Source organism: Psammomys obesus, unplaced genomic scaffold (genome assembly GCF_907164565.1).
Source record: "Psammomys obesus unplaced genomic scaffold, mPsaObe1.curated_primary_1811, whole genome shotgun sequence".
Taxonomy (NCBI): Eukaryota; Metazoa; Chordata; class Mammalia; order Rodentia; family Muridae; genus Psammomys; species Psammomys obesus.
Window position 1 is genome coordinate 2,731,027 of NW_026590405.1, and position 24,094 is coordinate 2,755,120.

General features: G+C 54.2%; 1 protein-coding gene and 1 long non-coding RNA gene across 3 annotated transcripts; one reads left to right on the forward strand and one right to left on the reverse strand.

Moving 5' to 3' along the window:
• Positions 1 to 878: 878 nt before the first annotated feature.
• Positions 879 to 2,438, reverse strand: LOC129676740 (uncharacterized). The gene is made up of 3 exons (XR_008720113.1): positions 2,128 to 2,438; positions 1,414 to 1,466; positions 879 to 1,118 (listed from the first exon to the last, which is right to left on the reverse strand). It is a non-coding gene; the product is annotated as an uncharacterized LOC129676740 (long non-coding RNA).
• Positions 2,439 to 2,581: 143 nt separating this feature from the next.
• Cbs (cystathionine beta-synthase) lies at positions 2,582 to 23,794 on the forward strand. 2 transcript variants are annotated; one of them, XM_055607069.1, is made up of 17 exons: positions 2,582 to 2,696; positions 6,035 to 6,261; positions 9,947 to 10,053; positions 11,375 to 11,509; positions 11,794 to 11,873; positions 12,157 to 12,291; positions 12,789 to 12,858; positions 14,285 to 14,376; positions 15,253 to 15,378; positions 15,757 to 15,841; positions 17,716 to 17,821; positions 19,485 to 19,559; positions 19,692 to 19,826; positions 20,608 to 20,716; positions 21,211 to 21,295; positions 21,909 to 21,950; positions 23,098 to 23,794. In XM_055607069.1, the coding sequence occupies exons 2-17, from the start codon at positions 6,062 to 6,064 to the stop codon at positions 23,199 to 23,201; spliced, it is 1,686 nt and encodes a 561-aa protein (XP_055463044.1). In that variant the 5' UTR covers positions 2,582 to 2,696; positions 6,035 to 6,061; the 3' UTR covers positions 23,202 to 23,794. The 2 variants fall into 2 exon arrangements, with proteins under 2 accessions (XP_055463044.1, XP_055463045.1); XM_055607070.1 differs by lacking the exon at positions 21,909 to 21,950 and having other exon boundaries at positions 2,583 to 2,696.
• The last annotated feature ends 300 nt before the right edge of the window (positions 23,795 to 24,094 follow it).

Genomic DNA, 24,094 nt, shown 5'->3' on the forward strand with positions numbered 1-24,094 from the left:
CTTGAAACTGCCCCAGATTTTTAAAGAAGGGTTGGGGGAGGCACAAACCGAGAGGCTAGGCAGAGGGCAATGTTGGGGGCACTGGCAAACAGGCAACCGTCGGAGCGTGACCATGTTAAGCTCCTGATTTGACAGGTGCCTTGTGGAAAGCAGTCCTGCTTTTTAGGAACTACTCAAGTATTGAGACGAAAGGATGAGTGTGAGGGCTAGCGTTTCGTCAGTTTGATGATATCCAGAGTCATCTGAGAAGAAGGAGGCCCAAATGAGAAAATGCCTCCATCCAACTTGCCTGTAGGCAGGCCTGGGGGGGAATTTTCTGGATTGATGACAGATGTGGGTGGACCCAGCCCATTGTGGGTGATGCTGGCCCTGGGCGGGTGGTCCTGGTTGCTGTAAGAAAGAGGGCTGAGCCAGCCAGAAAGAAGCCAGGAAGCAGCACCCCTGCATGGTCTCTGCTTCGGTTCCTACATCCGGGTTTCTGCCTGGAGTTCCTGCCCTGATTTCCTTCACAGAGGACTGTTAGCAGCCATTCAAAGTATTCTTCCCCATGTTGCTTTGCTCTGGTTTTTTTTGTTTTTTTTTTTTTTTTTTTTTTATCACAGCAACAGAGATCAAACTAGGACAATGTCTCACCTGTAACAACTCAGATGGTGAGTGTGTGTGTGTGTGTGTGAGAGAGAGAGAGAGAGAGAGAGAGAGAAGAGCAATGGGAAAGTCTGTATGAAAGTCTCCTAGCATTTCTTCTTCTTCTCCTTCTTCTTCTCCTTCTTCTCACTCCTCCTGCCACTTTTCTGGCAGTCTGAAATTAGGTCAGATTTCTCAATTGTAAATAAAACGAGATGCTATACAAGTTGTCAGAAACTTGATTTAAAACTTGAAAATACTTGCATGGGGCAGAAGTACAAACTGGACTATGGGATGGGGGGTGCCAGCTACTGAAGATTTGGGGAGGAGGCTTCTTCTGTCGTCCTTCTCTTTGCTGGAGGTGGCAGCCAGTCACGGGCAAGCAGTCCCGGCTGCTCGGCTGTTCGTGTGTCTGTCTGCTGTGACTCCAGGGCATACCTGCAGAGGACTGTTTCTCCATTCACAGTCTCATCTTCTCTCAAGGACACCTGTGCCTGTGGGTTTAAGGCACCAGCACAGATCACATCCCCTAAGACCTGGATTTCTGTATATGGCCAGACATTCAGGAAGTTCCCCAGTAATTCCCGTTAGTGTTGTTGCCCTTGCTACGACAGGGTAAGTTCTACCGGAAGGCAAAACAACTCCAACTCCAACTCCAACTCCGAGTGCTATCCAGCGCCCTAACAGCCTCACTCTCTCACGCTGGTGTCAGGATCTCTAGCCTCAAGCTCCACCCTTCCCCCCTTCTCCAGGCTCCTTCAGTGTTGGCACCCGGCTGCTCAGACCCACCTTTTTTGGCTCTTGCTCCAGGCACTTACACACGCACCAGCCCAGATTTCTTCCTGGAACAAGAAATGGCCCCTCTAATCAGATGTGGCCTTCGGCTGTGCATGAGAACCCAGATCTGCAATCTCAGCTCTGGGGAGGAAGGAGTTGGAGGTCTGCATGTCTCAGCAAGCTAAAGACAGGGCTGGAGTTCGTCAGTGAAGAGCGCTTGCTGCTCTGACAGAGGTTCCCTAGCACTTCCTTTGGGATTAAAGGTGTGTGCCGCCGCCGCCGCCACCAGCTCACAAAAAAAAAAATTAAAAAGCAAAAATAAAAGGAGCGCACGCCATTAATCTCAGCACTCAGGTGGTAGAGGCAAGCAAATCTTTGAGTTCAAGGCCAGCCTGGTCTACAGAGTTCCAGGACAGGTAGGGTTACCCAGAAAAACCCTGTTTCAAGAAAAAAACAAAATAAATAAATAAAACTGAAGTCCCCTGCACAGCCACAGGGTGAGACTCGTCAAAATCAGTCCTTTTATTTAGGTGTTTGCTTTTTTTCCCCCCAGAAGGATGTAAGGATGTAGCCAGGTTGGCCTCGAACTCAAACTTGAGATCCTCCTCCCTGGACCCTGCTCCAAATGCTCGGATTCTAGACATGCACCAAAAGGCTCATTTTAACCTCCTCCGGATGTTGGTACGGGGGGGGGGGGGGGGGAGCCCTTGCAATGGTACCACTAACCCAGGCCCGCGGCTTAGGAGACTTGCGGGCTCTTTCCTGTGAGCGTCAAACTCCTGCCCTTCAGAGCAGCGATGCGTGTGACGCAGGCGTGCCAAGCCGGGAAACCCCACGAGGCGAGGCACGTCCTCGAGCGAGCCGGGTCGTGGGAAACGAGGCTCCCTGACACTCGGCCAGGCTGTGTAGACCTCTGAGCACCGACCTGGGGCCCCTCCAGTTCGTTGGACGCTAGAGCCTCTCCAGTGCATCCCCCTGAACTCTCAAAGAGCAAGGAAACATCCCAGTGTGGAGGTGGGGCGTCCAGGGGGCCACTGATGGAGCCAGAGTGGGGGTGGGGAGGGGAAGGGGCGTGTGGGGGTGGGGCGGGCGGGTGGCCCTCTCTGCGGCCGGGGATTGGCGGGTGCCGGCCCTCCGCCCCCCGCCGCCCGGCCAATCGCCTGCGCCTGCTGTGGGCGGCCGGGTTGGTGCTAGACCGCCGGCCAGCCCCCGGGTCCCCATCAGAGCGGTGGTCCAGTCCGTGCGCGCACTCCGGCCCAGCCCTGCCCGCACCTTGTTTCCGAGTCTCAGTGCAGGTAAGTTCTGGCCGCCGTGACGTCCACGCGGCGCACACGTCCCGGTCCCCGCCGGGGTTCCGTGGCCCGCGGGCGCTCCTCATCCCCGCGCGCGCGGACTTGGCTTCCGCTGCGCCTGGACGCGCAGAATTGGGCCAGCTCGCAAGCTCGGCGCCCGGGTCGCGGGGGTTCCCGTGGTCCCACGGGGAGCTTCCTGCCCTCCCGCGGAGACCCGCGCCCCGCGCCCCCTTCGCGCCAGCATCGCCCTCCCCGCAGCCCTAACGCTGGGCGCCCACACCCACGTGGCGCCGGACCCCACGGCCTCGAGTCTCACAGGCGTGGAGCTGGGTCCTAGGGTGACACGCTGCCCCGGTACCGGTCATCGATTTTCCCTGTTTTGGATGGAGACCGCTGTTTCGCAAATTGTTCTCTCGGGCCCTGGTGTCGGGTGGGGTAAACATTGAAGCAGCGGCGCGCCGGGCGGCTGCGGCGCGGGAGGGCAGGTTCTGCGCCTTGTGCGGGGCCTAACGGGGGTGGGGTGGGGGCGGGGTGGCGCGAGACCCAGGGGTGCACAACCTGCCACTTGCGGAGGGTTTCCCGGCCTCACTGCCACGCGCGATCCCCAGCTACCGCTTGCGAAGGTCGAGCGGGCCGGCCGGCCTGTGCGGGAACTCGACAGCCCGAGGGAAACCCCACTGGAAGATGGGGCTTCTTCGGTGTGGGCTGGGAGGGACGCGGGACGGCCCTGGGCACGCTCGCCAAGTTTGGGTTCGGGTTGCTCGGTGGCTTCCTGTTCGGTAGACTACTTTGAGGGACCAGCGCCTGCACAGCTTTCTAGAGGGATCCGCGTGGAGGGGGAGGGGACGCTGGAGGTGGGGGCGCCCAGCAAGAGGACGCTCCAGAGAGGGGTCTTGGGAGGAAGGAGAGAAGCACCTGCCTAGGCCGCGCCTCCTCCCCCCTCCCCCCGGGCGCTCGCCGTTTTGGTGTGAGTTGCAGCCCGCTGGTGCTCCACCCTCTCCCATCCCCCCTCTGAAAGGGAAAGGTTAAGGTAGGACCGGGACTGCCAGGGCTGGGACTTCATCTGGGAGTGCTCGGTCCCGCCCCTCGTCCTCTCCTTCCTTAACCGTATATTCAGCACAGGTTAAGACTGAACTCCAGACTCCCGCTGGCCTCGGGCCCGTCTCCTAGGCACTGTTGCATCTATGTTACGATCTTCTGCTGGAGTGGGGTCTCTGTGGCTTTCTGCTCAGTCCTTGGTGCCTACAGCACACTTCAAGGGTACCCACTGTCCGTTTCTACCGTGTTTTACAGAGGAGGTTTATTCCAGCCCTTCCTTGTACAGAATTTCATGTAACCCAGGCTGGCCTTGAACTTCTGATCTCCTGCTTCCACCTCCTGGGATGACAGGTGTGTGCCACCTGCCTGGCTCTGTTCTTTATGGTGAACTGCGGGTTGATTAAATAGGTTTAGCATAACGGTGGTCTTTTCTCCCAAGCCCATGGAGGGTGGCCCCACATGGCCATTCTTCCATATAACCCCCATGAACCCTCCCACAACCCTCAGATTACTAGATTACTTACAACACCAAGGATGGTGGGCATGCTGTGCAGACGGAAGTCTGGGGATCTGGAGAGGTGGCTCAGTGGTTAAGAGCCCTTGCAGAAGGTCCTAGCAGCTCACAATCATCTGTGACTCCCGCTCCAGGGGATCTGAGCCTCTCCTGGCCTCCAAGAGCAGTACGGCACACGCATGGTGCGCATGCATACATGCAGGCAAAACACTCACACATATTAGTAAATCTACATTTCTGTTTGCTTGTTTGAGTCAGGGTCTCTACATAGCCCTGGCTGTCCTGGAACTTACTATGTAGACCAAGCTGGCCTTGAACTCCCAGAGAGTCACCTGCCTTTGCCTCCTGGATTAAAGGGTGCACCCTGACACTCAGCTTTTTTTAAAAAAAAAGCAGCTATGATGCTGTATTCTTCAAGAAAATGTGTCCGTGTTATGTGCACATAACCAAAGACCTGGCACGTCACAGCCACCACATCCTCTTCCACCAAACTATACATCCAGCCTCTGAAAAATTTCAATCTGCAGCTTAGTCTGAAGTGCAGAAATGGTTGGTATCTTATCGCTTTATTCACTGTATTGTGCAACTGCTATCGCTGTCTCTACAAGGTTTTGGCTGCTGTTAAATGTCAGCTCCACATAGTTTAGAGTCACCTGATAAGGGGTCTAAACAAAGGGACTGCCTAGATCAGATTGGCCTGGGGGCACGTCTGTAGGGAATTGTTATGACTTGATTGATGTGGGAGGAACCAATCCACCGGGAGTCCTGGAGAAGGCTTGGTGATGAAAGGTGCATTTGTTTCTCCAGGCTCTTGACTGTGGAAATAGTGTAACTAGCTGTTAAAGCTTTTTTCCTGACTTCCTGGATCTGTAATTGAAACAAATCCTTCCTCCCCTCAGTTGCTTTTGGTCCCTATCTTTTCATCTTCTCGTCACAGTTACAGAAAGAAAATAATAGGACCAGACTCATGTTTTTTCATCACCCCAAAAGCCCCTGTGTGTTAAATAACTACTCCCTGTACTCACTCAGTTGATGCCCTCTGTGCTATGTTCCAATTGGTTTGCCTGTTCTGAGTCCCTCATAAATGTCAAATCATAAGATGTTCGATTATTCTGGGCATTTTGTATAAGTGAAATTTGTCTTATGATTGGTTTCTTTCATTTAATGTTCTGTCTTCAGAATTAGTTTATTCCTTTTTTTTTTTAAGGGTTTATTTATTTGTGTGTGCTAAGATCTGAACTCTAGTCCTCATGATTAAAAAGCAAGCACTTTTAACTGATGAACCATCTCTACAGACCCCATCTAGTCCTCTTTTTTTTGGGGGGGGCGGGGAGTTTCGAGACAGGGTTTCTCTGTGTAACAGCCCTGGCTGTCCTGGACTCACTTTGTAGACCAGGCTGGCCTCGAGCTCACGAAGATCCACCTGCCTCTGCCTCCCAAGTGCTGGATTTAAAGGTGTGCAGCACCACACCCCCAACCCACCTATTCCTCTTTGTGGCTGATAGTATTCCGATGCATGGATGGGCCATTCATCAGTGACTTTGGGTGATGTCCATCTTATGGCTCTCAACTGCCATGAAAATGGGCACACTAAATATTCATTTCCATTTTTTTTTTACCTCTGCCTTGGGATTGAATTGCTGGGTCGTATGGTAGTTTATGTTTAACTTTCTGAGGGGAACATCATAACTATTTTCCACATCAGCTGGAACCTGCCCCTTTTCTCCCATCCCTGTGAGTGGAGCCCCAGTCCCAGAGGGGACAAATGAGCCAACCTCTAAACCCACAGATCTCTGCTCCTTCTCCGGATCCCAGCATGCCTTCAGGGACATCGCAGTGTGAAGGCGGCTCTGCAGGGTGCCCCCAGCACTTGGAGGGGCACTCAGGGAAAGCGCACCGGGAGAAGGGCCCCTCAGTGGACAAGGAACGCGTATGGATTCCACCCGATACCCCGAGCAGATGTACCTGGCAGCTGGGGAAGCCCACGGCAGACTCCCCGCATTACCACGCAGTGCTGTAAGTCTCTGGCTTTGATCCCAGTATGGTGGGTCTATTTCCTTGAGGGGTGCGGCAGGGGTGTGTGTGTGGGGGGGTCATACAGCCACCAGGCTCAGAGATGGGATTCCCTGCCCTGTGGTTGCTGTGGGGGCTGGAGATAGAAATAATGAAGGCAGAGGCTTTGTTACACCCTCTTCTGTATGCCCAGCTTGGAGCCATGTAGGTTTCTGCCCTATTGTAAAATCTCTTAGGGTTATCGTCATTTCCTTAGTCTAAGGTCTTCAAATTAGAACAACTGGGTGAAAGGATTTGTGTTTTAATTCTTGGAGTCCTGCTCCCAGAGGGTGGCCACCAATGTTTATGGTTATTGGTTCAAAAGTCCTAGTGCTGGGCAGGTGTCAGGAAGGCAGTGCTTTTCAGGGGGCCAGAGGAAACAAATGAAAAATTGCCAACTAGAAGCTGTGCCCATTGAATGGGTTCCAGCGCTGGAACCTCAGGAGACAAGTGGGGTCTGGTCAGATGAGCCCTTGTTGGGGGGGGGGGCACACAGCAGGGGGGAAGAGCCTGAGGCTGCAGGACTGCAAGAGAGCCGATTCCCTGAGGGCTCCCGAGGGCCTGGGAACTGGAACTGCTTGTTCAAAGCCGTGTGTGGCACACATCCGCCTGAAGGGCAGGTTTGTCCTCAGCTGATCAACCCTACCTTTGTCAGAAGTCACTGGAAGGCCCGGGAGGGAGTCCCGGGGAAGGCTCCGACTTCACTGCGGTCTCTGCAGGGAGGCTCTGACTGGCTCAGGGAACCTAGTATGGAACCAGATAGGGGCAGAGAGAGAGAACGATGGGACAGGTTGGTGTTTCTGAGGTCCTGGGGGTAGGGGTGGGGCTGCTCTTCTGTGCTGGCAAAGCACAGGCAGTTGGGGTGGATGGCAGACCTGAACCATCACCTGTACAAACATCTGATAGCTTTGTGAGTTGTCACAGCTGAGTCCCTAGTCCTGCTGGTATCTTCGCCTGGCTTCCCTGGGGTTTCAGGGACAGGAGCTCTTGGCCTCGGCCCAGCCTATCTCCATTTTTCTGAGCCCAACCAAGGACGGCTCGGGTAGGGAGCTTGTCCAGCTCTCCAGAGCAAGACTCTGCCTCCCTGGTTGGAGTTCAGCCTGTTGCTGCCTGTTGGCCCCGGGCAGCTTCTCCTCCCTCCCTGGAACTCTAGATTCTTTATTCTTCCCCTGACTGGGGCACTGGGGGAGGGGTGGCAAAGGTGACTGAGATTTCTATTTAGTCAGTTTGGCTCCAGTGTGAGAAGCCTGGGGCAAGGAGGCAGGAAGCCAGGGCCCAGCAGCCTGGCAAGCCTTAAAGTCTGGCTTGTGGGGTACAGGTTTTTGAGAAGGGTAGGCATAGGCAGGAAGTATGGCTGTGCAGCCACCCCAAGCCTGTGGTTGGAGAGCCATAGAGAGACCGTTCTGGAAACTTCTTTAATTACACCGTGCTATCATTGAAATGCTGCGGAGCAGTCCTGTAACCATAGGCTTGACCTATCCCTGGCTTGTAGCTCTGGCCCCAGGCACAAGCCCTAGGCCTTATTTTTTCTATGCACCACTTCTGCCTTTCTAGCCCTGTAACGCCAGGCTTCTGAAGACTCTTGGGGTCATGCTACCCGAGGAGACCCACCTCTGAGAGGGAGGCAGTTGTGCAGGGAACTGAATTGAAAGGCAAGGAGATGTTCGGGTCGAGGGAGGCTAAGGGGTTCTCAGGCAAGACAGAGGCTGGGCCTATTGTCTCAAAGTCTCAAAAATAGTTTTTGTTTGTTCGTTGTTGTTTTTTTTTCTTAATTGAGATAGGGTCTTGTTACATACCCCAGATTGGCCTGGGCCTTGAACTCACAGCAATCCTCCTGCCTCAGTCTCCCAAGTGCTAGGATTACAGGCATATGCCACCATGCCTGGCTGTTTTTAGTTTGCTGCTGTGGGAAATAGCATCTGGAAGATAGGTGGTATGAGCAATCAAAGAATTTACCGGGGCTCAAAAGAGAAGAAGAGAGAGAATTTATTGAAATATGCTATCTGTAGCAGATGAATTCCCCGAGACGGCACATGTGGCTGAGATGGAAAGAGGTCTGGGGAACGATGTCTGAGATGGGGTCTCAATGTATCCCAGGCTAGCTTCAAACTTCCTGTGTAGCCAAGAATGACCTTGAAATCCAAGTCCTCCTGTGTCTGTCTCCTAAGAGCTGGAATTACAGTGTGTTGCTTTGTTGAGAGCTCTTTCTCTAAACCAGGGGGACATTAACATGGTCTCACCTTGCGGGCCATTTGTGCTGGCTCTGTATTTGGACATGTAGACAGGACACCATTATCTTTTTTTCTTAAGATTTATTATATATACAATGTTCTGCCTGCATTTATGCCAAAAGAGGGTACCAGATCTCATTAGAGATGGTTGTGAGCCACCATGTGGTTGCTGGGAACTGAACTCAGGACCTTTGGAAGAGCAGCCAGTGCTCTTAACCTCTGAGCCATCTCTCCAGCCCCCAGGATGCCACTATTTTGTTAAGCAATTTTATAACACAAGTCCTCTTTCTTTAGCGTGGCCGTTTGTTCAGGCAGGGCAGGTCATTAGGAGTTAGGCTCAAAGTGTCATCATTGCTAGGGTGAGGCCTGTCCCGGAGTCCTGGGCGTTAGGCCCCACATATCTGTGTGAGATGTCACTAAGTCACCAGGGATTACTGGTCCCATCTGCCATTAGAACAAAATCTCTACGTGTTCCCCCTGACAGATAAGGAAGTCCAAGTCATCAATTGGGGGGGGGGTAAATGTCTTCTTGAACTGTTTTAGGTCTGTGTAGGGATATGGGGTGACTAGTTGGCATTACTGACTTATCATAAAGGCACAGGACAGGAAGGCATGAAAGGCTGGCATATTAGAGGGAGGGAGAGGAGATGGAGCAATCCCCGGGCGTGGGAGACAGCATAGACATGGATGAAGCTATAACCTGTGAGATACCGGTCCTGCCAGAACGCTGAGCAGGGGCTGAAAACACAAAGCAGAACTCGAAAACAATAGAGAGACATTGGGGTCCATTGGTCTAATGAACCCATGACACTGTTGACTTGGAGAGGGGTTTCCAATGGAGTTTTTTTGTCCCATTCAGCCCAATGTAGAGTATGATGATGTTTTGTGATCCAGCCTGGAAGAGATGGCCAGTGCCTTTCCTGTTGAACCATTTGAAGCATAATGTTATGAATTCTGGAAGAAACTAACTGAATTAGACATTGAGGAGGTGTCTTAGTTGGAGTTCTATGGCTGTGAAGAGACGCCAGGACCACGGCAATGGCAACTCTTTTAAGGGAAAACATTTTATTAAGGCCCGCTTATGGTTTCAGAGGTTTTGTCCATTATCATCGTGGCAGAAAGCATGTCCCTAATTTAGCTTCCCAGCCATAACATCCTGAGACACGTTCAGACCCAGAAAGTGGAAGTTATGTGGAGGTCCAGTCCCTCAGACGTGGCTTTAGGTGTCGCTGTGCTTGGATGTTCCAGGTGTTTGGGCGGGTGCTTGGGTGTACGTTACTTATGCCAGGTGGTGGATCTGCCAGGCACTCCTTCCCCGAGGCACTCCTCTAATTCTTGATTTCCTAAGTGCACAAGATGCCAAGGCTCAAAACGCTATTCTGGTTTGTTTCCTGAACGGCCTCCTCTCTCTGTTTTAGGACAAAACCTCCAAAAATCTTGCCCGATATTCTGAGGAAGATTGGGAATACCCCTATGGTGAGAATCAACAAGATCTCCAAGAATGCCGGACTCAAATGCGAGCTACGTGAGTGTTTGGTTCTGCTGGTCCTGAACCAGGGCCCTGGGGTGACACCTAGCTCAGGATCTGGGGTGTCCGCAGTGGGGCTAGAATGCTGGCTGTGTTGGTGATTGAGACACCCCTTCTGCAGCTGATGGCCAGGGAAGCTTGGGGTGAAGGAGCCAGCCTAGGAAGGTCCTGCTTCTGTGAGTTCAAGGCCAGTCTAATCTACAAAAGCGAGTCCAGGACAGCCAAGGCTATACGGAGAAACCTTATCTTGAAAAAACAAAAACAAAAAACATAAGCCACCATGTTAGGCAGAGTCTATTAATGAGGAGATTGTGTGGGGTGGTTTTGCCTCAGGAGGGGTGGAGGGTCCTATGTGGGGGCGGAGCTTGTACTAAGTGATAGCCACGGCTGCTGAGGAAGCATTTGTCTGTATCTTCCCATTAGTTTCCTGGAGTCTTGGCAGGTCACTCAATCATATACCACATACGGGACAAAGAATGGAAATTAGGTCTCAGATGAATGCAGGTCATCCAGGAAGGGGTTCCTTGCAGGAAGCTGTTCCCAAGCAATGGGGTGGGCATTCATAGCCTGGGCTATTAACTGAACTTAGCACTGAGTTGGCTTGGCCTGGGGGCAATGTCGCAGTTCTAATGATATGAGATGGCCAAGGGCTGGGGCCAAGTGAGCAGGCATCAAAGCCCCTCCGTGCCCACAAAATCTCTTCTAGCTCTGGGGGGTAGGGCAGTCTATTTATGGTAGGTTTCAGAACCAAGAACCAGCCAAGAAGGTGGTCTGTGGGTGTGCTGGAGTAGGGCGCTTCTCCATGCCCGAAACACCCATGTGGTGGGGAGGGAGGCTACAGAGCAAGGAAGGGTCCAGCATGGAAGGAGGTGATGTCAGGTGTGGGTGATGCTGACCTTGAGGGTTAGACTTAACGACAAAAGTTGATGGAGGCTGTCAAAGGCGGAGGGGTTTGGGACAACTGGGGCAGGGCCTTCAGAACTAAGGCAGTCAGGCTGGCGCTGCTTGAGCTGGCTACACTGCCAGAGCATGTGGGCTCCAGTCCAGCAGCTTACTGCATTTCGTTCCGCCGGGACATGTTTTCCAACCATCCACCCACGGGCTCTTGGCCATTCTCTTAGCGTTGCCATGGGTCTGCAGGGCAGGTGGGAGACCGGGCCAGCCGTAAGCATGAGTGTCCAGGGAGGTGGGCAGTGGGCGTGGAAGGGCAAACACCAAGGCCGGCCCTCATCCTGGGGGGGGGGTATCAGGCAGTTTGAGGGCGGCGGGAGTGTGTGGGGACCAGAGCGTCCTCCCTCTGATGCATGGTCACCTGCAGTGGCCAAGTGTGAGTTCTTCAATGCGGGCGGGAGCGTGAAGGACCGAATCAGCCTTCGGATGATTGAGGACGCTGAGCGAGCCGGAACTCTGAAGCCCGGGGACACGATCATTGAGCCGACCTCTGGGAACACAGGTGAGGGCAGAGTGGAGGCTGAAGGTCCCTGGCTTGGGCAGACCCGCAGGGAGGTCAAGAGGGGAAGGTTGGCCCCTGGCTGCCTCTCCCGTGCTGTGCGTTCTGTCCAGCTCCCGTCCCAGAAGCACTTGTGTGCACCCGGCTTTCAGAATACAGTCCTCTGAGATCACTGTCAGTGTGTGGGGTTCCTTTCCACGCTTTTGGGGTTTGTCCTGGGTGTCCCAGGCAGGATCGGGGAAGCCTTTGGGACCTGGCCCCTCTCACCCCCTGTATGCAACCCTCAGGGATCGGGCTGGCTCTGGCAGCTGCTGTGAAGGGCTATCGCTGCATTATCGTGATGCCAGAGAAGATGAGTATGGAGAAGGTGAGCCTAGGGCAGCCTAGGGTGGGACTAGGGGGAGGGCGTGGCCAGCGGGAGGGCGTGGCTTGATGTGCTGCTGCTGCATCAAAGGAATAGATAGGTGCAGGGTGTGTGTGTCTGTGTGTCTGTGTCCCTCCCTGTGTGTCCTCACCTTTAATAAAAACCTCTTTTTTTTACTGGAGGGAACAAAGGCGAGCTTGAGTGGGTCAAAGAGCCAGGGGCCCAGAGGGTTCCATTCAGGCTGGCTCCCAGGCACAGTGATAAAGGCGCATCTTTTCCTGGACAGGTGGATGTGCTGCGGGCTCTGGGAGCAGAGATAGTGAGGACGCCCACCAATGCCAGGTTCGATTCCCCTGAGTCTCACGTGGGAGTGGCCTGGCGACTGAAGAACGAAATCCCCAACTCTCATATTCTGGACCAGGTCAGGTGCTCCCCCTTACCACTGCCACCCGATCTGTCACCACAGGAAACAAAATTGCGGTCAGAGATTTGTGTCCAAGTGCGGTGTTTCCTATGGGGTCCTGCTCTCGCCCCAACAGGAGCGGGGTGACTGTGCTTCCTTGGGGGAGTTGCTCCAGGCCCTGCTCAGTGGCAGAGCCTTTGGTTTCTGCTGTCCTGATGCCAGCACTGGGGAGACATCCCACTGGACACAATCCAGCTGTGCTGGGTCAGCAGTGAAGTTGGGCTGCCCTTTCCAGAGGACTCTGGGCTCTGAAGATGCAGGGTGTATAAGAACCTGCAGCCCAAAGGCCTAGTCCTCTGTTCATTTCACTCCTGGGTCATTTCACTGGGGTGGCCTGGTTTTGATATCTTGTATATGAGGCTCTCCAGGCTGCCGTAGGAATCTGTGGGCTGGCATGGAGCTGACCATCCAGTGTCCACGCGTGATGCTCACGGCCCCTCCCTTCTTCCGCACAGTACCGAAATGCCAGCAACCCCCTGGCGCACTATGACGACACTGCCGAGGAGATCCTGCAGCAGTGTGACGGTGCGTGCCTCTCACCCCTCCCCCTCCCCCCTTGATTGCAGCGACCTCTTGCTTCTGTCTCTGTGATAAAACACCAGGACGAAAAGCCATTTAGGGGGGAAAAGGTTTACCTCAGCTCACATCCTGGGTTCTAGCTCATTACGGTGGGGGAGTCAAGGAGGCGGGAACTTGAAGCAGCTGGACACTCGAGAGCCACACGGAAGAGCACGCAGAAGAGCACGCGTGCGCGCCTAGTGCTCGTCTCACTGTCTCCTGCCCAAGAAATGGTGTCACCCTCGGAGGGTAGCTCTTTCCACAAAAATTAATATAATCAAGACAGTCTCGTAAAGACACACCCATGGGCCAACCTGATCTAGACAGTCCCTCGCTGAGACCCTCTTCCCCCGGAGTTGTGTCACATTCAGTCAAGTGTGGCTGCCCTGGAGCGTACAAGTGAGTCACCTACTCTGTGGTAAATTCAGCTTAAATGTCCCTCTCTGTGAAACAGTTTCTAGAGAGGCTCCTCCCTTCCTCTGAGAGCCCTTGGCTTCTGCCTATGCCTCACCGGTGTCCAAGGCTCGTCGTTCAGTCTGTGTTCCCACCCCTACGTCCTCCGGGCTCTAAGAACTGTTGAGCTCATGCATGCCAGTGCTGGCCTCACACCTGGGGATGAAGCGCTAAGCGGAACCTGAGGGTGGTATTCAGTTTCTCTCACCTCTGGAGCTGCACGGTGGCAGCTTCAATTAGCTCGCTCTCAGTGTGGGCGCCATGCTCCTTGGAGACATGCATATGCTGAGTGCCTAGCTCCTAGGGATGGTGGGACACTTGTCTAAGAGGTTCTCATGGGAGGAGGTGCTGGAAGGTCCCACCCTTGGCTTCTCCCACTTGGAACCTGCTGTTGGCCTTGGCCTGGGTGCAGGCTTGTTTTGTGCCCAGGAGCTGGCAAGTAAAAAGCCAGGAGGAGGGTTTGCCTGCCCGGTTTTATGAGTGAGAATTCTTGCTTGGCAAAGCTGGCATACATTGCTTCATTCCTGAGCTTGCCCAGCTCAGACTTGCCTGACCCTCAGCAGTATGAGAGTCAGTTCTCAAGTTCTCAGCCTTAGCTTCAGCCATTTTTCCTGTATCGTAAAAGTCCAGTTTGCTTATCAGTAACCACCTAGGACTCAAATAGCCTAGGAGGACACACGGCTGACAGCTTACCTCTGCTAGACTTTGAGCTGCCCAGCTGACCTACCTTTGTAGATTTGGCTACATTGGTAGTTCAGAGGCCAAGGTCATACCCAGTGCAGCAGCAGCTGCTGCCTTGGTTACACCGTCCACAGACTGGAGGCAGTGACGAGCGATGTTTAAGTTTCTCTCACTGACCTGATTTGGGTTGAGTGTATTTCCACTGATGGTCGTTTGAGGCTGGCTGAACCACGGCCTGAGAATATCCTCTGTCCCCCAGGGAAGCTGGACATGCTGGTGGCTTCAGCAGGCACAGGCGGCACCATCACAGGCATCGCCAGGAAGTTGAAGGAGAAGTGCCCTGGCTGTAAGGTGAGTGTGGCACCGTGGGTGGTGCTGGCGGGGAGCGGGTGCCGGGGAGGGTGAGCCTGAACTTGATCTCTTGCCTGGGGCCAGAGCTGGGTTCAGAGGCACAGAGGGCTGCTGGCATCAGGCCGGGAGGCCGGGCTGCTTTGGAACTGAGTTCTCTCACATTCCTATCTCATCACATTGTGGAGTGGTTTTGGCAAGTCACCTGGCAGGAACTTGGGGAGCATAGGGTTTGGAGGGTTCCTGCATCCAGTGAGATGAAGCCCTTTGGATTAGCCCAGAAGCTACCCAAGACAGTCCCGGGTTGTGACCCCCTTGGGGGGGGTCACCTACCAGACATCCTGCATATCATATGTTTACCCTACAATTCATAACAGTAGCACAATCATAGTTAGGAAGTAGCAATAAAAATAAAATTTAGTGATTGGGGTCACCATGACATGAACACTATTAAAGGGTCGCAGGATTAGGGAGGTTGAGAGTCACCGAGTTAGGGCAGGCCTGATGAGGAAGGACACAGAAACAGGGCCATTTTCTCCCCATGAAACCGTCCACCCGCCAGGAAGAGGTCATTGTACAGAGCTGCCCTTTGTCCCCAGAAGCTCTCCTAATGCCCATGGTGAGGACACTTCCCAGAGCAGCTCTGGGAGGACCTTCCGAATACCCTGTGCTGCGTCTCGGCCCCAGTAGGTTATGGCCTTCCAGCCTGTCTGAGATTCTGGAGGGCTAACCTTCCTCTGATCTGGGACTAGCACTGGTACCCAGTGAACCATCCTTAACAGGCAGATGTTAGCGGGGCAATATCCTTTGTGACAGCAGCTGCCCAGGGCTGGGTGGGACTTCTTCCTGACCTGAGCCCTAAAGCTACCCACCCTGCAGATCATCGGTGTAGATCCTGAAGGGTCCATCCTCGCGGAGCCCGAGGAGCTGAACCAGACAGAGCAAACGGCCTACGAGGTGGAGGGGATTGGCTATGACTTCGTCCCAACAGTCCTGGACAGGACGGTAGGTTGAGGTAAAGCTCTGGCTCAGGCAGAGCCTGCCAGGTCCTTAACTTGACTTTTGCATTCTGGCCCTTAGCTGCCCCAAGCGTTGAGGGGACAGAGGGGGAGTGCTGGTACAGGGGCTGAGACAGGATGAAACACATCACCGTGTTAGAGTTCACGTCTGACACTGCTGGACACGGGCTCTGAGATGCAAAGGGAAGGACGGACGAGGATGGCCAGGATGTGGGTGGTTTCAGTTACTCTGCAGGGCATGATGGAGCAGGGAAGGCCAGAGAAGTCTGTTTGCAGAGCCAAGAGGATGAAGTCCTCTGTGAGGTTGGCCCGCCCCTGTGTCCCCCTGCCTGAGCTGAGATCCCATGACCTGGTCTTGCCACAGGTGGTAGATCAGTGGTTCAAGAGCAACGATGAGGACTCCTTCGCCTATGCACGCATGCTCATTGCACAGGAAGGGCTGTTGTGTGGTGAGTGGCTGGGAGAGCCCTGTTGGTGGTGGGGTAGAGGGTGGTTCGAGGTGTGTGCTACCTTCCAGGACAAATGGATGAAAGTCACAGCCATTCTGAGGCTGTGTGACTGCCAGTAACTCCCCTTCTCTGCTGGAGCATCTGTCTGTCCAGGTTCTTCCTTCCTTAGCTCAGTTTGCTTGTCCTCTGCAGCCTCTTGGAGTTATCTGTGGAGATGAGGATGGGAGGTCCAGGTATGGGCTTCAATTTGCCCTTCTAGTTTTTTGGAGGTTTTGTTTGTTTGGTTGGTTTTTCAAGACAGGCTTTCTCTGTGTAGCCTTGGCTGACCTGGACTCACTTTGTAGACCAGGCTGGCCTCGAACTCACAGAGATCCACTTGCCTCTTCCTCCATGAGTGCTGGAACTACAGGTGTGTGCCAACACAGCCTGCTTGTTTGTTTGTTTTTTGAGACAGGGTTTTAACTGTGTAGTCCTGTCTGTCCTAGAACTTGACCTGTAGACCAGGCTGGACTTGAACTCACAGAGATCTGCTTGCCTCACTGCTACCTCTGCCTCTGTGTTGGGATTAAAGGTGTGTACCACCACTGCCTAGCATACCCTTCTAGTTTTTGAGGAAAGCTCTTGGGATTTTTTTTTTCTCTTATTCATAAACAGCCCTATCCCTGGAATGGGAGCTCAGTCCACAGCAGCTTAAGGCTAGGATATAGTGGGCCTTGGTCCCCTGAAGGAGTTGGAAAGGGAGCCGAGGGTGCTGGGACAGCACTGCTTTTGCCCTCCTAGTTGTCCGTGAAGCTGAGACACACTCAGAAGCAGCCTCTGCAGCCTTCTTCCCGCCCTGGGCTCCTCAGTCACTCTGCACAGGGTTGACCAGGCACCACTGCCTGACCATGGGGCAGCAGAAGCCTCAGCAGCTGAGTCAGACCTGAGATTTGGAGAACATCAAGCATTCCTGAACTTACCCTATAAATGTGGCCGGGTGTTTTGAGTCGTGTTGGGTGGGTGGGTGGGTGGGTGGAGGGGGCAGAGGAAAGCAGTCATCCCCAACATAGCTGGGTTCTCAACAGTCAGGCTGTTCTCTATCAGGAGAGAGAAAGAACAGCCTGTGACTGCTAGGAGATGGCTTTTGGTACTGGGACTCTCACCGAGAAGGTTTATACCCTACACTCAGTGTAAGTGGTATAAACCTGGGCTCTGAGAAATGAGAGGCGGGAAGGACCATGGTCCTCTGTGAGAGGCACCAGGATGACCTTTCCGGCTGCCTTGCACCTTCTTAGACTGAGCCCAGAGGAGCCCCAACCAGAGAGGCAGCAACAGCGGCTTTGGCTCTCTCTCTAGAGGTCCGAAGGCGCTCTGTGGTCAGTGTCACAGTGAACCCAGGGCGCTCATTATAATGGCACCTGATGTCACCTACTTGCTTTTCATGGTGGCTGTGAGTAGTCGGTGAGACACAAGTTGTCCTTGGTTGGCTCTTTACTTTGGGATCAGGCTTTTGCTTGGGGGACCAGGAGCCCCTGTCATGAGCCCTTGTTCTGGCTGAGCATGAAGCCTCGTTTGTTCCAGGGTCTCCCCGATTCCTCGGTGAGGGTTTAATTATGAAATGCAAACTTCGTAGACTATGAGGAGGAAGATGAGGCAGAAGGATGGAGTACTTTCAGGCCCATTCTTTGGCCAGAGATTCCCACAGATCCTTCCAGAGCATGTATGGACATGTGTGAGATGCATGTGGCCTGTGCACTCACTCATACATGCCTGGACAGTTCGGACAGATTCTTCTAGAGTGTTGGCGTAGACCGTGTGAATTATGCAGGCACGTGTGTTCGTGTATGGATGCACACGCAAGCACGTGTGGGCAAGTCTAACAGTCCTCTCGGCAGGTGGAAGTTCAGGCAGCGCCATGGCCGTGGCTGTGAAGGCTGCCCAGGAGCTGCAGGAAGGACAGCGCTGCGTGGTCATCCTGCCCGACTCTGTGCGGAACTATATGTAAGGCACGCCCCTGGTCCCCATCATCCTCCTGCTGGCTGTCACCTAAGTGCGGATGGTGGGAGGCTGGGAAGGGTAATGGGCAGCTCCTTTATAAGCCTGCTAGTCCCAGGATCCTCCATGTCTTTAGAGCCAGTGTCCACTTTGCCCAGCTCCATCCTGAGCTTTCGTGTGCTCTTGTGCATGTGTGTGTGTGTGTGTAAGTGTGTAAGTCTATGCACGTTCATGGTGACAGCTCAGATGAACAGCTGTGCCCCTTCTGTCTTGGTTTCTTTGGTTTGATTTCTTTACCCCATGGGCTCTCTGGGGTCATGTATCAATCCTAGTCTGCTTCCTGCCTACCAGCTCTGCCGCTTCATCTGAGGTCCTAAACTGGACCTGGGACGGTGAGTGGGCCCTGGCTGGCCCTGGCTGGGTTCTCAGAGGACTTGCTGTGACGTCCTTGCTAAGCAGCCTGTGAAGCCTCGTTGGTGCTGATATCTGCACTTGTAGGACATTCCCAGCTCCCTGCCTGGCCACCTGCGACCAGCAGGCTTGAAGTCCCGTCAACTGCCTGGGTTCCTGGCTGAACTAGGGGCCAGCTACTCTGTAGCAGGCATCATGGGCAACAGGAGTGGCAGAGACGGGCAGCCCACACCTCCCTCACCTTGGGCGTCATCCAGAATGATGTCTGTATGGAGCTTGGTAGCCTGGCAGGGTGCACGAGCATCCTGCTGGCTTCCAGGTAGGGTGACAAGTGACCCAGAGGCCCCCCGTCTCCCCAGAACATGGCTGACCTGTAGTGAGTGCCTGTGTGTGTTCAAGGGGTCTGAAGCACTTGAGTGCGTGAGTATGTACTTCATACGGGTGCTCCTCAGCCTGTCTCTTTGGGACAGATCCTCTGTAGCTCGGTAGCCTGCGCAGCAGCCTTTGGTCAGATGGGAAAGGCTCCCTCCGGGGAGGCAGATCTGAGGGCCCAAGGAGGCTGCCTAGAAACCTGCAAAGAAGGGTCCTGATCACAGAGGCTTCCAGAAGCAGCCTCCTAGGTTCCTTCAACCAGCATGCCCAGTAACCTTCAGTTAAAGCTCTGCTTTTGTTAAAAAAAAAAAAAAAAATGTATGCAGTATTCTGCCTGCATGTATTCCTACAGGCCAGAAGAGGGCACCAGATCTCATTGTAGGTGGTTGTGAGCCACCATGTGGTTGCTGGGAATTGAACTCAGGAGAAGATCCAGCCAGTGCTCTTAACCTCTGAGCCATCTCTCCAGCCTGTACAAATGCTCTCGATGGGAAACAGGCAGGTGGAGGGGAATGCTTGGGACAATGACACCAACCCAGCTCCTAAGATTATCTGTCAGGGACAAGCAACGGAGCAGGGGCAAGAGTTGGAGTTCTGCCTCCTCGCCGGCGCCTGCATTTTAGACGGAACATTAAACGGCCAGTACTGAGCCAGGTGAGGTCCCAGCCACTGGGAGGCTGATGGGCATTGTGAACCCAAGACCAGCCTGGCCTGCCAGTGCTCTTAACCTCTGAGCCATCGCTCCAGCCAGGGCTCTGCTTTTCTTCCATTATGTGCTGAAACAGTAATACCCAAGGCAGTTGCAAGGCCCTCAGGACCTCACCCCTGACCACGTATGTGCCTCCCATTGGGTACAGAGGCCTCAGTGATAACTCTGACCCTGCAGGTCCAAGTTCCTGAGCGACAAGTGGATGCTGCAGAAGGGTTTCATGAAGGAGGAGCTTGCAGTGAAGAGACCCTGGTAAGGATGGTGCCTACCCCATCCCCTGGATGAGCAGGAAAGATGGCCTCCCAGTTTCTCACTCGTGGTTCTCATAGCCCTGCCTCCTGCTTCACGAGGCCTTTTCCTGCCCTGTCCCGCCCCCTCCTTCAGGTGGTGGCATCTGCCTGTCCAAGAGCTGAGCCTGTCAGCACCCCTGACCGTGCTGCCCACAGTCACCTGCGAGCACACCATCGCCATCCTCCGAGAGAAGGGCTTCGACCAGGCACCTGTGGTCAGCGAGTCGGGGTTAGTCTCACCCTCACCCCAGTACGGGGTTCTGACGTTAGACCGTGCCAGGATCCTAGAGCCTGTTCCCTAGGCCTCTCTGTCCATGTCACTGAATAGGATGGGTAGCGACAGTTTGCATACAATGTCCAGAGCCACGGACAGCCTGCTGATCAGCTTGTCCCAGAGCAGCTGAGATTGGACCATTACTAACTCTTTGGGCCTTAGTGTTTCTGTCCCCTGCAGTTCATTCAGTCAGTGTTTAGGACCACATCCTGCCCTAGGGAGTAGGTGACAGGCACCTGGGGATGGCATACAGTGAAAGCGTGGCAGGGAGGCCTGGTTGACCAGCATACTGTATCATCTCAAAAGTCTGATGGCTAGTCATTCTGGACCCCTGCGGGGATAAAAACTTGTCCCTTACTTGTTCCTTTGTGGGGTTTCTCTGTTTTCTCTCTCCCAGCTATATTTTCATGCCTGCAAGTGTTTTGCCTGCGTGTGTGTGTGTGTGTGTGTGTGTGTGTGTGTACATACATGTGTGTGTGTGTGCATCAACTGTGTGCTCAGTGTTTATGGCAGTCAAAAGATCTGGAACTGGAATTCCAGATGGTTGTGAGCTGCCATGTGGATGCTGGGAACCGAACCCAGGTCCTCTGCAAGAGCAGCAGAGCAGCAGATGCTCTTGATTGCTGAGCCATTTCTCCAGCTCCCTGGCCGAATTCTTAAGAGGAACTCCACGTTGGCCAGAGATCCCTCTCTGTCCCCTGTCTCTTCATTACCCTAAACTCTATGCTCGCCTCAGGGCCATCCTGGGGATGGTGACTCTCGGGAACATGCTGTCATCTCTGCTCGCTGGGAAGGTGAAGCCATCTGACGAGGTCTGCAAAGTCCTCTACAAGCAGTTCAAACCGGTATGTGGGTTTTTTGTTTTGTTTCTTTTTTTTTTTTTTCCAGAGGGGCAGTGGGCATGTGAGAGGAAGCTGAGCCCTCAAGGCGGAGCACAGGATGTGCTTTACTAGACATGGGTCCCTGACCCACACCACCCCTTGGAAACTATAAAGCTGGCTTAGGGGGTTCGAGGTGACTTCAGTTCAAAGTCACCGCCGCCGTTAGGTCTTGGGTGCACACCAGTCCAAGCTCTGCACTCTGGGTTCATCTCTCTTTCACAGACCCCACAGCCACTGGTCTGTCCACTAGTTTGGCCTCCGAGCAGAGGCCGTGGGGTTGAAGTGAGATGGCAAGCCACTGTTCGGGCAGGTTGCTCTACCAGAACACTCTAGGGCTGTGCCAGGAAACTCCTCAAGCAGCTATGGCGAGTGCTGCGCCTGTTTTGTCAAGCGTAAAGGGGCTGGTAGCTCTGAGGGCCTGTCCTGGAGGGCCAGCACAAACACAGCTTCTCTTGCAGATCCACCTGACCGACACTCTGGGCATGCTCTCCCATATCCTGGAGATGGACCACTTTGCCCTGGTGGTCCATGAGCAGATCCAATGTGAGTGGGGCCCGCTTGGTGCTGGGTTCTTGTTGGGGGCCAAGAGTGTTAAGCTCAGGACACTGGCTGTGCCTGGCACAGGATCTTGTGATACATACCCCTGCTATGTGAAGTAGGCAGACATGCTCCCTAGTGGGTGATGGGGAGTCCGTGGTCCTCATCTTCCCACCAGAACTTTTGACCTCCTGAGTCTCTCCCTATGTGCCTGTAAATCCAGTCATGTACCCAAAGGACACATCACTTGTTTAGATAGCACAGCACTGACCTAGGCTGAGACAGTAGGCAGTCATAAGGACGCAGGGGGGAACCATCTGAGAAAACCCACGACAGCTGACATTCTCAGCCCTTGATGACATCCCAGGGGATATCGGCTCTGATGAACTCTCCATACTCTGGAGGGTAGCTCTGGGCGTCTGTCACATGGACAGCTTGTGGGCCACAGACTGCGCCTCTGGAGGACTCAGTCTGTCTTTCCTGCTCTGCTCTCAGAGCTCTCAGGTCCCAGTGGGGTGAGGGGTGCTGATTTTCATTCCTCCTTCTCTCTGGCCCCGAGGCTGGCCTGCATGTGGGGGTGGCCCCGTGTCTAATCCCTCTCCCGTCCTTGGCTCTACAGCACGAGACCAGGCCTGGTCAGGAGTGGTGGGGGGGCCTGCAGGTATGTACGCCCCACCCATCCCAGCCCCTAGGAAGTGGTTCTCTCGGCCAGAATCACAGCTTTCCAAGGGCATTCTAGGGCCCTGGATCCCTAGGTTGGGTAAGGGAGGGGAGGGACTCCCAATTTTTGAACATCTCAAAAAGAAAACAAAACAAACAAATAAAAAGGAATTCCAGCTTCAGGGGCAGCTGGGGTGCCTGGCAGGGCTGAGTGTTACCTACCATAAACCTAAAACATCCCCCAGCTAACCCTGTGTCAGGAACCAGCCAGCCTGCTTCGGTGACTCCAGAATGCATCAAGCTGACTTTTTTTTTTTTTTTTTTTATGTTTCCCTGTCTTTCCCTGGGTCTACAGATAGGCCAGTGAGATGTCTGTCATTGATAAGTCTCCACACAGGGGCCTCTGTCTTCAGACACTGGTGTGGCCTTCTGAGCCTCCCAAGGACTGTGCCAGCATGGGGTCTCTTGAGCACAGGCCTGACAGGACATGTGTCTGCAGAGTGAGAGGGAGGAATTTGGCACAAAGGGTCCAGCCTGTTAATGTGGATACCTGCCAAGGGCTGCAGGCCACGTTGTTAACCTAGAGCCCCTAGAGCTGGTGAACAGAACTCCTAGGCCATGGACACCCCTGCTCATGGGAACCCCCTCTGTTCCTCTCTGACCCTCGTATGAGGGGTCAAGGTCCACCTGCACCTAGATTACTGTGTGGACAGAAGTCTGGGCTCCCTGTATCCTCTCAAACTGGTAGGAAACTTACAGGAGAAACCTGGGCAGACAGACTTGGATAGAGTGAGCTGAGTAGGTCCTGACTGCCAGGCAGGGGTCTGGGCCAGAAAACAGGCCTGAGGCTTGCCCTGGCAGAAACACTGCATGTGGCCTGTGGACATGGAGGCCTATGCCAGGCCGTGCACTCTGGGGAGCCTGGGTTGGTTTCCTGTCTGTTCCAGACAGTGCCCAGAATCCTAGTGCAGGGCTGGTGGGAGGAGCTGCTCTCCCGCTCCGCCCACATGGCTCAGCTGGAGCAAAGGCGGCTAGTACTTGGCTCTGGCTTGAAGGCTGGGAAAGGGTCTCCTGCTTCCAACGGACCGTGGGGTTCAGATCAGCTGTGTCATGTCACCCTTAGTCCAGCAACTGTTTCTTTTCCTTAGACCACAACGAGGACATGTCCAGCGAGCGACAAATGGTGTTTGGGGTTGTCACTGCCATTGACCTGCTAAACTTCGTGGCAGCCCGGGAGCAGAACCAGAAATAGAGCCTGGAAGTCGGGACTGGCTTCCACCCTCCCTGCTGGGGCTTCTTGGCTCTCAGAGACACCTACCACCAGTTTCCACACCCAAGTCCAGTGGTAGCGTGAACAGGTGGCTGCTGAGACCAGCTGCAGAGGCCCGGCCTCCCCTCCCAACACTCAACTTCCTAACTCCTCTATGCCGGGGTAGCTTACATGGGCACTCCTCTGGTGTGACTCCCTTCCGGTGTCAACGAAGAGCTGAGGAGCGTCAGCCAGGAGAGACGGACACAGAGCACAACTGAGGCGAGACTGAGGGTGTCAGAAGGTCTTCTCTCCAGAGAAGGCTCCAGCACAGGAAAGAACAGACCCTGGCCTGACTTTGCACCCACCCTCAAGGGCAGTACTGGCCCCAGCACGGGAGCACATGGGTTTTAATGAAGGTGCATTCCTGTGGCCTGAGACCCGAGGCGGTTAAGTGATACAGTCTGGCACGAAGTGTTCCCACCTGGGGCCCGGCCCTGTCAAGGGGCAATTCCTCACCTTCCCCTCCTCCCCTATGTTCCTGTCTCAATGGCTCCCTGTTCTGGACACTTCCTATAAATGCGATCACACACCTGTGGCTGTGCCTACCTTCTTTTCCTTGGCGTGAGCCTCTCACGGCTACGCGTGTCGCCCTGTATCAGAATTTTCTTTTCATGGCGGAGTCCATTGTGTGGATGGTCCTTGTTGTGTTCCGTTCATCCATGTACCAGTATGGGTGTTGTTTTCACCTCTTGGCTGTTACGGAGGTAAATGCACATGTCTGCTTGAACACATTCCCCTACCCCAACCCCTGGGGTGTGCCTGTCCACCTCGAGTTCAACAGTGACACAGCCCTGCCTTCTGAAAGTCGAGCACTTCCTGAGATACAGGCCACC